At 41.3% G+C, this 12,045-nt stretch overlaps 1 protein-coding gene across 1 annotated transcript; it reads left to right on the forward strand.

The window, feature by feature from the left end:
* The first annotated feature begins 408 nt into the window (after positions 1-408).
* On the forward strand, positions 409-4,565 carry NGF (nerve growth factor (beta polypeptide)). Its single transcript, XM_010073811.1, has 3 exons — positions 409-560; positions 3,138-3,319; positions 3,864-4,565. The coding sequence occupies exons 2-3, from the start codon at positions 3,182-3,184 to the stop codon at positions 4,563-4,565; spliced, it is 840 nt and encodes a 279-aa protein (XP_010072113.1). The 5' UTR covers positions 409-560; positions 3,138-3,181.
* The last annotated feature ends 7,480 nt before the right edge of the window (positions 4,566-12,045 follow it).

Below are 12,045 nucleotides of genomic sequence, written 5' to 3' on the forward strand. Positions count from 1 at the left end.
ACACAACTTGTAGTGCTTTTCCTTGTAACCAGACTTGCTTCCAAGACAAAGACGATGGGGGGTCTTAGCCCTCGCTTGTCTATTGCTACTGTGCGAGCTGAGTGAAGCACAATTGCTTCACTGTGCTGATCACCCTTGGTTTTGGTGAGCCTGGAGGATGCCCAAGAGGGATCGGGAGCAGTGGATTGTTAACCATGGTCTAGTAAAGGTACTGAATAAAGGTAGCTCTGTCTTACAAATGTGCTAATCTTCAAAGTCGAGAAACACACTTTAGAAAACCTCTGCTCTGTAACAGCGAAAAAGGCAGTCCAGAGAGACAAGCAAGTGGATTTGTCCCTGTACGTCTGCTATCAAGTGGGGAATGGTACTGAAACACTTACTTGCTGGCTAATTATTGAAACAAATACTTCTACTTCTAGTGAAACACAGAACAAGCAACTCCCAGACTCAGCTACGCAGTCAAACTGGACGGATGGCATGCTGCAGCCAGTCCCAGCTCAGCATCTGGATGAAATAAAGACCTTGCTGGGGGAGCAGATTTTTGTGCAGTATACTCAGAGGTAAGCACAGCTCACACACACTCTTCTTGGAGCAGACTGAAGTCGTCTATTACCAGTATCACACAGTAGCCTGAACAGCTCTAACAGAAGAAGTGTTTAAATGACACTTGACCAACACACAAGTGGGGAAGAGAGTTGCCATCTTGAGCTTAAAAAATCATTGGTCTGTCTTCTGAAGAGCAAAGACGGGGGCAGTTTGCATTTAATATTCTTTGTTATTGGACAAGCTTAATTCTTTGACTTATTAAACAAGTTGCCTCACTGATACCCACTGGCTAGCTACTGTCTGGCTAAAATGGGAGTTCCCACTGTCTTCTTTGATTCTGTCTCCAGATATTGTATCTTTTGTGAGGAATGTTTACTTACAATGAGAGATGCTCCACTTAGAAGCCACAGTTCTCATTGAACTTCCTCTGGTCTACTGCAGTTTTTGGTTTTCTGGCATCAAAATGCCTGTGATACCCTTTGTGGCCAATGTTACAGATACCCAGGTACCAGACCTGGCAGCTGTGCATCTCCCTGGAAGTTCAGGTGCCTGCCGTTGGCATGCACTGTGAACACTTCTAGAAAGCACCATAACAGGGTCTAGTAACTAAGAATGTGACAAAGTTTATGAATAACCCCCAAAATAACCTGTAAGATATCTGTACGTGTCAGAAAAAAAGTCCACAATCCTCATAGTCTAAGGCATACTCATTCTTTGAATGTTAACTTTTTTTTTGTTTGTGTTGTCATCAAGTGTAGTCTACCTTTTTAATCAGTCTCTTTCTATTCTCCACCGGTTTAATAATTGATTAAAAGATTCGATTTTGAGTATTCAGGAGAACCACCGGGTATCCCAAATACATTTTGTCTGTGTTTGGGTCACCCTCCCCACCGAATGCTTTACCACAAGGAGAGGAAATACAAAGCAAACCTTAAAAAAACCAACCAAACAAACAAAAACACCCAAGCAAGCAGGTGAGATCTTTCTGATTTTCTGTTAATGGCCGTAAAGCAATAATCTTAGTATATGCAACTTAAGAGACTCAGAGAAGAGAGATAAACATAGCTGCATTTTAGAGCAGTGAATCTTGTATAGGTTGAAACCAGAAACAGCTCTTTGCTGACACTGCAACATCTCTGTCCTATAGAAGGAAATAATAAAAAAAAAGGGTTTATGTATAAACACCAATAGGATGAGGCTGCTATTGGCATGTCTAAATTGTGCCTGGATTTTGTTCTGCAAACCTTTTCCATTAACATTTCTGTTGGGAAAGCTAACTCTTTAGAGATGTAATGAACCATCTGATTTTAATTTGGTTGTGGAACAAGGGGATACTCTCTGAATTGTGCATAGCCAAGCTATGGAGCTACACCCAGCTCTGTTTCCTTATACAGATGATGATGACTGCTCAAGCACAAGCACAAGCAGCATGTGGGAAAGCAGAAACCCTCAGCCTTGTTTTAAGCAAATTAAAGCAGCTCTAGAACAGTAAGGATTTTCTTTGTGAGAGAGATTTGACTCCCCTCGTGATCATTTTGCCCCGAATTCTTCCAGCCCAACTGTCACAGAGACAACTTCTGATCTCTTCTTTTCTCCCCTTGATGCAGGGACTGTGTCACTTCACTCTCTTCAGTCACCACCTTCACTCAGCATCTCCTGCTGATTTCTTAAATGCTTGCCCAGCCCTGCACAAACACTGCTGTTTATTTCGTTTCAGCTCTTGTCCAAGATAAGACGATCCACACAAGGTCCTATGGGACATTTTAGGGTTCTGCATTTTCAACAAGATTGTGCTCTAGCAAAGCTGAAGCCCAGGTTGCATGCTTTAGTGCTGCGTCGGATTCCACTCTGAGAAAGCTGAACAGAAAGAGGGGGGGAACTTCAGCAGTAATTGACCCACACCCAGAAAAAACATTAAGACATGCTGGGAAGTCATAGTGGAACTGCAGAGCGTAATTCCTCTTTTACAAAACCCTGTTTGTCCAGTCTATGTGTGGCTGCCTGCCCGCTGGCCGGACACAGCATCATTCAGGGCCAGCTGAGACATGTCAGGCAAAACAAGGCAGAGAGACAGGGGAGGAGCCTCACTTGGTAGTTTTTTTCTGTTTATATTCTGTCTCTGCTTATTAAGTCTTCACAGAGGAAATACAATGTCTGCCCTTAAGTGCAATTTCAAATCATTTTTGAATGTCTCTTATTCCCAGGGTGCCTGCTGCTGATCTGTTAAACCAACATGAGGCTGAATTAGTCAACACGTGGTAGTTACCTAGCAAGGTATTACTGCTGCTGGTCTTCTAGCATAAAGTTGTTCTTAGCGAAGTTTTAGACATTTGTCTTACACTTCTCTACACCCAAACAGATGTGCGTATTCTCCAGATTGAAGGAAGACTAGCACTGGCACTGGATCTGCTATGCAGTCACACTTGTGGAGCTTCTTGGTCACGCCACTCTGAAAACAGGAAGGGGTTTCCCTGTACATAATTGGCAGTCCTATGACCACAATGGTTTTAGCCATTATTCCTAAGAAGCCAACCCAGAAGGAGTCTGTCACCCACAGTGCTCCCATGTAATACCCATATTTGTCCTAGCAGGCAGCTTGAACATGGAACAATCCTATCTGCCCTTGTGACATGTGATGCCTGAGCTATTCTGGGAAGGAGCCTGGGCTTTATCTGCCCAAAATCAGCAATTTCAAAAAAGGGCAGATGGGATAGATGGAGACTGCTGGAGGCTGCTGAGCCAGCCAGAGTGGTGTGACCCATCCACATGGCAGGTAAGGGTGGATGTCCACTGTGTGATAAGGGCACGATTCATCGGGGCTCTCCCTCTTCCAAGAGTACCGTCTTTGTGGTCCCCACCCTAGACCCAAGGACACCTATGCACCTATGCTATTGAATGGACAGCTGTTTTAACCAAGGGACTGCTTCTGCTCTCACTGCTCTGCAGGGTATTTGCAGCCAAGAGACCAGCCCTGGCCAAAAAGGTTGCTGCAAAAATCACTAGAGATTTTACTCCAAGGAACATGCTGTCACCATATGGTGTCCACATTAATAACACCAAACAAGTGCTTCATAAACAGTGCTCTAATAAAAAATCCCAGAGGAATTAATAATAATCTAGCTATTATTTTCTAATGTTCTCAGTTTATTAAGAACATTTATGCGGTCTTGAATGAGTTCTGGAAGAATAACATCTGGCACCCACATGAATACCTGATGAAATCTGTATGGTCCTGGGTATCTTCTACATTTGTCAGCAACGGCATCCATTTGTGCTAACATGGCTTGTAGTAACATCATGCTTTTCTTTTGTTCTAGGTGCATAGCGTAATGCCCATGCTGTACTACACTCTGATCATAGCTTTTTTGATCGGCACACAGGCAGCTCCGAAGTCAGAGGACAATGCTCCCCTGGAGTCTCCTGCAGAACACCCCCTGCCCAATACCCACCGGAGTAACAGACGCCACGTTCCCATGGCAGCTCCACAGACATCCCACAGCCACTTCACTTGGACGACAGGTAGAAGAGAAGCTATAAATATCACCATGGACCCAAAATTTTTCAAGAAGAGGCGTTTCCGGTCTCCTCGGGTGCTGTTCAGCACACAGCCCCCGCCACTGTCAGGGCAAGGACAGAGCACGGGATTTCTCAGCAGTGCAGGTTCTCTCAACAGGACTGCCAGGACCAAGAGGACCGTGCATCCCGTATTACACCGGGGAGAGTTCTCAGTGTGCGACAGCGTCAGCATGTGGGTTGGGGACAAAACCACAGCCACTGACATTAAAGGCAAAGAGGTGACAGTGCTGAGCGAGGTCAACATCAACAACAACGTTTTCAAGCAGTACTTTTTCGAGACCAAGTGCAGGGACCCTAAGCCAGTCTCCAGCGGGTGCCGAGGGATCGATGCAAAGCACTGGAACTCTTACTGCACCACAACACACACCTTTGTCAAAGCGCTGACAATGGAGGGCAAGCAAGCAGCCTGGCGATTTATTCGAATTGACACGGCCTGTGTGTGAAAAGGGAGACCCTGAGATGGATCTGAACCCCATGACAGCATCCTCCTACCCCCCTACCTCAGTCTGTAAATTATTTTAAGTTATAAAGGACTGCATGGTATATTTATAGTTTATACAGTACAGAAAGAACCTCATTATTTATTAAACTCTTTTGGAAACCTTTTGTGTTTTGCAATTTATTTACTGGCAGAAGCCTTCAAAAGATATTCACCTTAGTCTCATTCAGCCCTACAACTCTAAAATGTTCACAGGGCCACTGAACAGTCTTTGCTCACCATTCTACAAAAAGAAAACATTTTTCACAGTTTTCACACATCTTCCTCTCTTCCACAACAAAAGAATTTTCCTCACAGTTTACTATTAAAATCTTGCAGGTTTATTTTAAATTTAAATGCTTTGTCCAACTACCAAGAGACAGAAAAAGACCTTTCAAAACTTGTTTCCAGTTTTACTCATTATCCATAAAGATATTAATCTTACATAATTAATCATTATGGGCAGGCTGGATGAGACTTTGAGTAACCTGGGCTAGTGGGAGGTGTCCCTGCCCCTGGCAGGGGGGTTGGAACTGGATGATCTTTAAGGTCCTTTCCAACCCAAACCATTCTGTGATTCTATGAATCATCTGAGTGAACTCCTGGTAGAAATACTAGTTCTTCATGTTGATAGATAAATTTCTAAGACCTTTAGCGCATTTTTTTAAATTGTCAAATAATTTTCACTGCAAAAATAACCTGTTCTGAATTATTTTGGAACATTTGTCTGCAATCTAGATGTATGTATTTTTGCATTAAAATGGTATTTTACAGCTCCTTACTTACGAGCTATATTAGTGTGATGGGGTTGCGAACATCAATATACATATATAAATAAAAAAAATCATGTGGCTTATAATCAAATTTTGAAAATTCTCTCAAGCTAGTATTTTGGCAATGGGGACTTGACATAGGAGCAAGTCTTTTCAGGCATGATAGAAGAAAACCGAAAAAAAAAATCACGGATGCTGTGTTTTAGGAAGGAGCCCCAAAAGAACCTCATGCTCATAATTTCTGTGCTTTGGGGAACATTGGTCTCTAAGACATACATGGTGGAGCCTGAAGCCTGTGATGGGTGTTTCAGTCATTGCACACTGAATAAAGCTGCTGTTCTTCTCATTGTTTCCTTTGGAAAAGCAGCTGTTATCCATTGCAGAAACTGTTTCAAAATAAATACCAGTAAGTTTTTTCTGCTTGGTTTCTTCCAAATCCTAGAGGGCACACTTTCACCCTTGCAGTTATTTCTTTAATGAAAAAAAGCGGACCTGACATTTGCCTCCTCCACGTAAACAACAAAGAAGGGCAGCAGATCTCTAACGAAACTGCATCGTGGTAAAATAGTGCCAGTGGAAATAACCAAACCGAGGCAAGACGGGCTTTCTGGTACGACAGTGCCTGTCTGTGTGAAGTGGAAGACACCGAGACAGAGACCACTCCTGATAATCGTTGGTATGCCACTTTCCAGCCCCCTCTAGTAGGTGGTTATGGTGTGGCATAGCAATATTCCAGTGAGAATGTTTTACTCTCTCCAGAACAACATACTTGCAGTATTTACATGAATAGCCAGTTATCTGAAAGGTCAAGGAGAGGGCAGGCTCTTGACTGTCCTGTGTTCTCCAAATAATGACAACTTGTTCTGGAGCAGGGGGAGGCAATGAGGACTAAGGAGTGCAATCATGTCGGCATGAGCTGCTCTGACACAGCAGCAGCGGCCGCCACCTGCCAGTCATCACAGGAGAGAGGGAGGGAGACCAGTGAAACACACCGCATTCTGAAGCAAAGAAGAACACGGAATTGGATCAGAGTCCTGCCTGTGCTCTGTGGTGGATTTCCAGCAATGCGCAGAAGTAACAGATCTGCTTTAGAAGTGCCCTTACCATACATGACACAATGCAACCAGGGAAAAACAAAGCTGGTACTCATCCAGGACTTCCAGGTTTATGGAGACTACCATTATTTTACCCCTGACATAACAAAAGTGCAATAGAAAGTGTCTCATGAATGGATTTGGTAATTTCAAACAGGTGTAAGACTTGGCACTTCTTCAAAGAGCCTGAAACTGATGACTTTCTTCTTAAAGCAGTCTTGGGAGCTGACATTCCTCCAACATCCAGCCCACCGAGAAGTTCCTCTGACTACACTGTAAAGCACATTCTGGGCAAGAATAAGGTACTACTACCTATAGCACCCAGTCGGAAGGACAAACAGCAGTCATTAAAAGCTCTACGAACTACTGTTATAAATCTGGACCTTGATTAAAATTTCTATTAATAAAAATCTAGCTATTCATTATGGGTGGCAGGTTTATTTAGTCTTCCAGATACTGATGTGATCTATTCCACATTTATGCTTCAGCTGATTTTCATTTTGTGCTCCCAATACTGAAACTAGACTACTGGTTCATCCTTCATGACAGTGATCTATTGTATTACTGACATTTCTCACCTGCTCATAAAAAAGGTTTAAAAAGGGAGAGTGGAGGAGTGAAAAGGACAGTTTGATGCATTCACACTTGATTTTGATCCCACAGTTAATTGCAGAAACTGGAATTCCAGACTTAGAGCTACAAACCCAAGCCCGTAACTTAAAATTTAAGGGTGTAAATAATTTCTCTCCCTGCATGTTATTGTTATGCCTGTGTGATACGATGATGTGACCAGTGATCTACTGAGAAGTGATGAAGAATTTCAAGAAATTAATTAAATGAGAATGTGGGTTTGGATTATTATAAAATAAGAAAAACCTGGAAAAGTACATTCTTAGAAAGACAGTTACTGCCATATTTAAATTTTTGTATTAACTGTGCTCTTAGATGGCAAAACCCAATCTGCGAGATTCCCCTTGCAGCACTCAAACTTCATTCCACTTACAGATGCTTGCTCCACATTTAAAGGCTAGGATTTAAAACAACTGTAGTTCTAGCTGTTCTTGCAGGAACTGGCATCACACTTCCCTCTTATGTCCAGCAACAGAGAAGCATTCTTGATAAAGCCCAAGTAGAGTTTCACACCATCTAAAGAGGTTAGTATCAGTCAATAAGCATACCCTGAACAGCCAGAAATTAAGTACAGGACTGACTGCCTGGAGATACAAGGAATTGTCATCTCTGGACATGCCAGAGAAATTCCAGTCTGGCCAGGAGACTGTCTGTTGGTTATGGACAGCATAAGGGAACCATGACAGGACCAACATCTCATTAGAAAAATGGATGTTGCTTTGGTTTGGTTGGTGTTAAAGAAAAAAACAATTCCAGAATGGTTTAAAGAAATGGCGACATTAGCTGCATAGCCTTAGTGCTAACATTCAGAGATGTGCTTTCCTCAGCCCAATCAGCTGACAGCTTTTGGTATTTCCTTGATTCAAATAAGTAAGGTTAACATGCAGCACGGAACAGAAGACAACATCCCAAGCATGACAGCAGCAGACAAGAAGGGGCTTTGCAGGTAGGGGACCTTCTTTAAGAATTCTTAATTTCTTCAGGACAGAGTTCTCTGACCAGTGGATGACCTCTTTTGTACACGCACAATTCTACAGCAGATCCCAGGCACTGGCCTCAAATTATCAAATGAAATATTTCATCCTTATCCTCCCAGTAATAACCGTTCCTGCAATTATTATTTTCACTTCATCAATCTAGTAAGCACCTCCTCAGTGTTGAGTTTTCCTTAGAGTCCTTCCAGATGTCAAACAGCAGCAAATACTTTCTCCAAAAGCTATGAATTTCTGATTCCATCAGGGTTTCCCTAGGCTCTCCAAGAAATTAAAAGGAACATTGAAGCTGCAGAGTTTTAGTGTGCATCTTTGTTCAGGAAAGCCACCATTTTACTACCTGTTGTCCCAGTGACGGGGACGCTACAATCTGACTATAACTAAAGTCACCAGGGTAGGGTAGGAGGTTCTTCCATTGTCCTTCTGCCAAACTGTTCTGGAAGACAATTTTTTCTTGCTTTACACCAACATAAAACAAAAAACCCTCAAAAATGCCTGTGTCTAAATCAGTTAAATAGATGACTGCTTTAAATACATATGGCTTTTTCTTTTGAAACATTGCTTTTGGAACACATGGCTTTTAAATAAAATATTGCCAGCCACCATTAAAGCACAAAATCCACCATACTTACTCTGCAAACTGGTGCTTCACTTAATACTCAAATACAGTTACTGCGTGATGGCTCCTCCTGCCTGAACAAGGCAAGCCTGTGCTGAAGGCACTAATCCATGGATTGTCTCTTTTGTATCACTTCTATTTACATAATCCAGCATTCATAGTGGACACTCTTCAGGCATTTAGCAAGATCTTGCCCTTAAGTTTGTGATCCAAAGCGTGATCATTTGAGAAATGAATCATACAGTTGTAAAGCTACGCAATAACATTCAACCCAGGTAACACCTTTAGCCTCTGATGAACACAGCGCAAATGCCCTCAGCATCTCTGTGAAAAGCACATCTGCTGTTGCTACTGATTATATGCATCCTCAGGGGATTTTTTTCTGTTTTCCTTTTTCCTCTTGAATAATTTAATTTGGTTAGGTTCCAATTCTACTGCATAGAATCCAACTCTGAGAACAAGTTAAGCTGGGGCAGAAAGGAAGGAATGCGCGCAATCCAAATACCCTTGGGAGAGGTCTATTAACCAATAAATAACAAAACTTTTATTACAGGTTCTAATTAAAACAGAACTTGTCTGATTTAGGAGGTAAACTGTGTAGTAATTACAAAATCTGGTTTAATATGTTGCAATAACATTCAAGTTCTACTCATTTTCATTTTGTATTGACTTGACACACAGTAAAAAAAGGAAAGGGAAAAAAGTGTTCATGCCACCGACTGAAAATGATTGCTTTGGTTCTAGGTTCTTCACATGGACTGGAACTCAGATTTCTAAAAACATGCACTCTGAGTCTTTAGACACCATGGGATGACATTTTAAGTGAGGTGGAGTGTGCTGAACATAGAAAAGAGCTACTGAATAGCTAAATAACAACAGAGTGTGTACAACTCACCGGACAATGTCCACGATGTCAAACCTGATTGTAAGATTCAAGTTTTTATTCTGTTTTCCCACAGAAAGAATACTTTTCAGAAAGTCATGAAGAACAATTTCCTATTAAGGTAGTAAAAACCTGAGCAGACAGATTTTGCACAATTTTTTTCAATAGCTTATACATCAGCTACCAATGCTTATAAGAAATTTTAGCCATAAACATTGTTTAGCAAACAGTAAAAATATAGGCTTAGGTTAAAGATACTCTGAACCAGACCAGCTGTATGTAACTAGCCAAGATGAAGAACTGAAAGTGACCAGGATGCAAAAAGTGTATGAAAAGTCCCTTGTCCTCCATTAGTTTCCTAAGACGAGAACAAAAAGATTTTAATATCACAGAAATAATTTCATGTGATTAGTGACATAGGAAAGGTAGTATCTAACAGCAAAGTGCTGTTCTAAACTGGGAGTGTTTACTGACTCATGATGGGAGTCCAGTTCTCTCATTCTAGGAAGACAAGAGCTCTTGAAGTTCTCTTTCAAAGTGCACTCCCAAAGCAGACCGTTCAAGCCAAACACAACAAACTTTGCAAGGGCTAGTCTGAAGCAAACAACTTTTCAGATGTTGGACTGAAGCAAGTTATAGACAAGCTAAATTCATAACAGGCACTAACACCACTTTTCCACAGCCATCCAACATGTGCCTCTTGCACAGGTATTTGCCAGCTACAGTATTAGAAGTACTACACACAACTGTATCACTGAAATGTAAAAAACCACCAAAAAACAGACAACATACAGCAACTTACTTTTTTTGCCACAAGACTGCTAGCTACTGGCTGATGCAGCAAAGCCATCTATAACAGACAGTATCATCTTCTTGCTTCATTCCTTGCCACGTAAGTATAGTGACCTATACATAATGCAGCTTACCACGTATTGAAGGTACTGTTACAATTAATGACTAATTGCTGACACATGAAAGAGAAAAAAATATAGTTCTGTTTACTTGCACCCGACAACCTTCTGTTGAAGTTTGCATGCTTCTTCCTCCTCACTGATGTAAAGAGTTCCCAGAGCCAGGAGAACTGTGGTGATAAAGTTTCTGAAAGAAGTTAAAGGCTTTCTGCTCTGTCTTGCTCGAATCAGGTACTCTGATTACAATTTCCACAGCCCGCATGAGGAGCAGAGCGGCACTATGAAAATTAAGGCCATACATTCCAGGAGTAGCAGACTTCTGCAGAAGCTCAGCATTACTGACAAATACACCACTTTCCATCAATTAAGTTACATCAAGAGATGCATCTTTCTGAAATTGGAAGAAGATGGTGTCCCCAGCAACTCAAGTTATAATCAACCTAGAAATTTCCTTCAAATTTGCATTTGAAATACTGAATTGCCCTCTAGTTCACCAATGTTTTAAAGATAGGACAGGTCCTCATTTTCTGATTTGTTTAAAAATAACCAGGCATTCCTTTGGAGAATTTAACACACAAACTGTCTTATCTGCAATGGATTTGGGCCAAATTGAAGCAAATAATATTTATCCCATCTTCCCTAAACTCAGGTCATCTTCAGCTTTATCATACTGCTTAGACATCAGCTAAGCACAGATGACTCATTCAGTGATTAAAAAGTTCCAGTACAGCTGTCATCCACAGCAAGGCTTAAACACTTTCTTCTGAACTTCAAAGCTATGCAAGGGCAAATAGGCATAATCAAATTAATAAATGAGATTTTGCAAGCTGGAACTGCGCCTAGCTTCTTCAGCACCAGGCTGAAAAATTATCTTTATTGTAAGAGTTTATTCCTTATGTCCATAACAACCAGTCATTCTTCAGATAAAGTGTACACTCGCAGCAGTCTTGCCATTGATCTTACTGCAAGACAAGTAAAAACTTCTGGTTTTCTGTTAGCTAGTTCTAACAAGATCTTATGTTTGAGCATAAAATGTGATTCGACAAATGTTTAATATTGTCACTTTCTCAACATCACCCTGTATTTACTTGGAAACTGCTTCCTTTTTTAGCAATGCTGACATATTTAGGAAACGGCTGTACTACTAAGCACCCACTTGAAGCTAACAACTTAAAGTCAAACAGGCTGACTTGCAGTTTGCACGTTTCCATTTTGGTTTAGCAAATTTTCTCCATCCCATTCTTATTTCTCTTTTATATTCATGCACTATTTTTTTTTGTGTGCTCACAATCCAGCTTATTAATATTATTTTTGAAATGTTCCTCAAGAGCAGCAGCTTTCATTATATTTTTGCTAATTTTTCCACAGTACTTACCGACTTTGTACCTAATTCCAAAAATCTTCATTTTCCATTTTGCTACCCGTTTGTTTCTCAAACTGTCACCCTGACTTGTAAGGCATGGAAGATGACATAACTCGCTCACCAGGCAAGAGACCATGCACAGCAGGGCCCAGCCAATCTGGGCCTTCAAAACAGGTATCT

Source organism: Pterocles gutturalis, unplaced genomic scaffold (assembly GCF_000699245.1).
Source record: "Pterocles gutturalis isolate BGI_N339 unplaced genomic scaffold, ASM69924v1 scaffold42207, whole genome shotgun sequence".
NCBI classification, from domain to species: Eukaryota; Metazoa; Chordata; class Aves; order Pterocliformes; family Pteroclidae; genus Pterocles; species Pterocles gutturalis.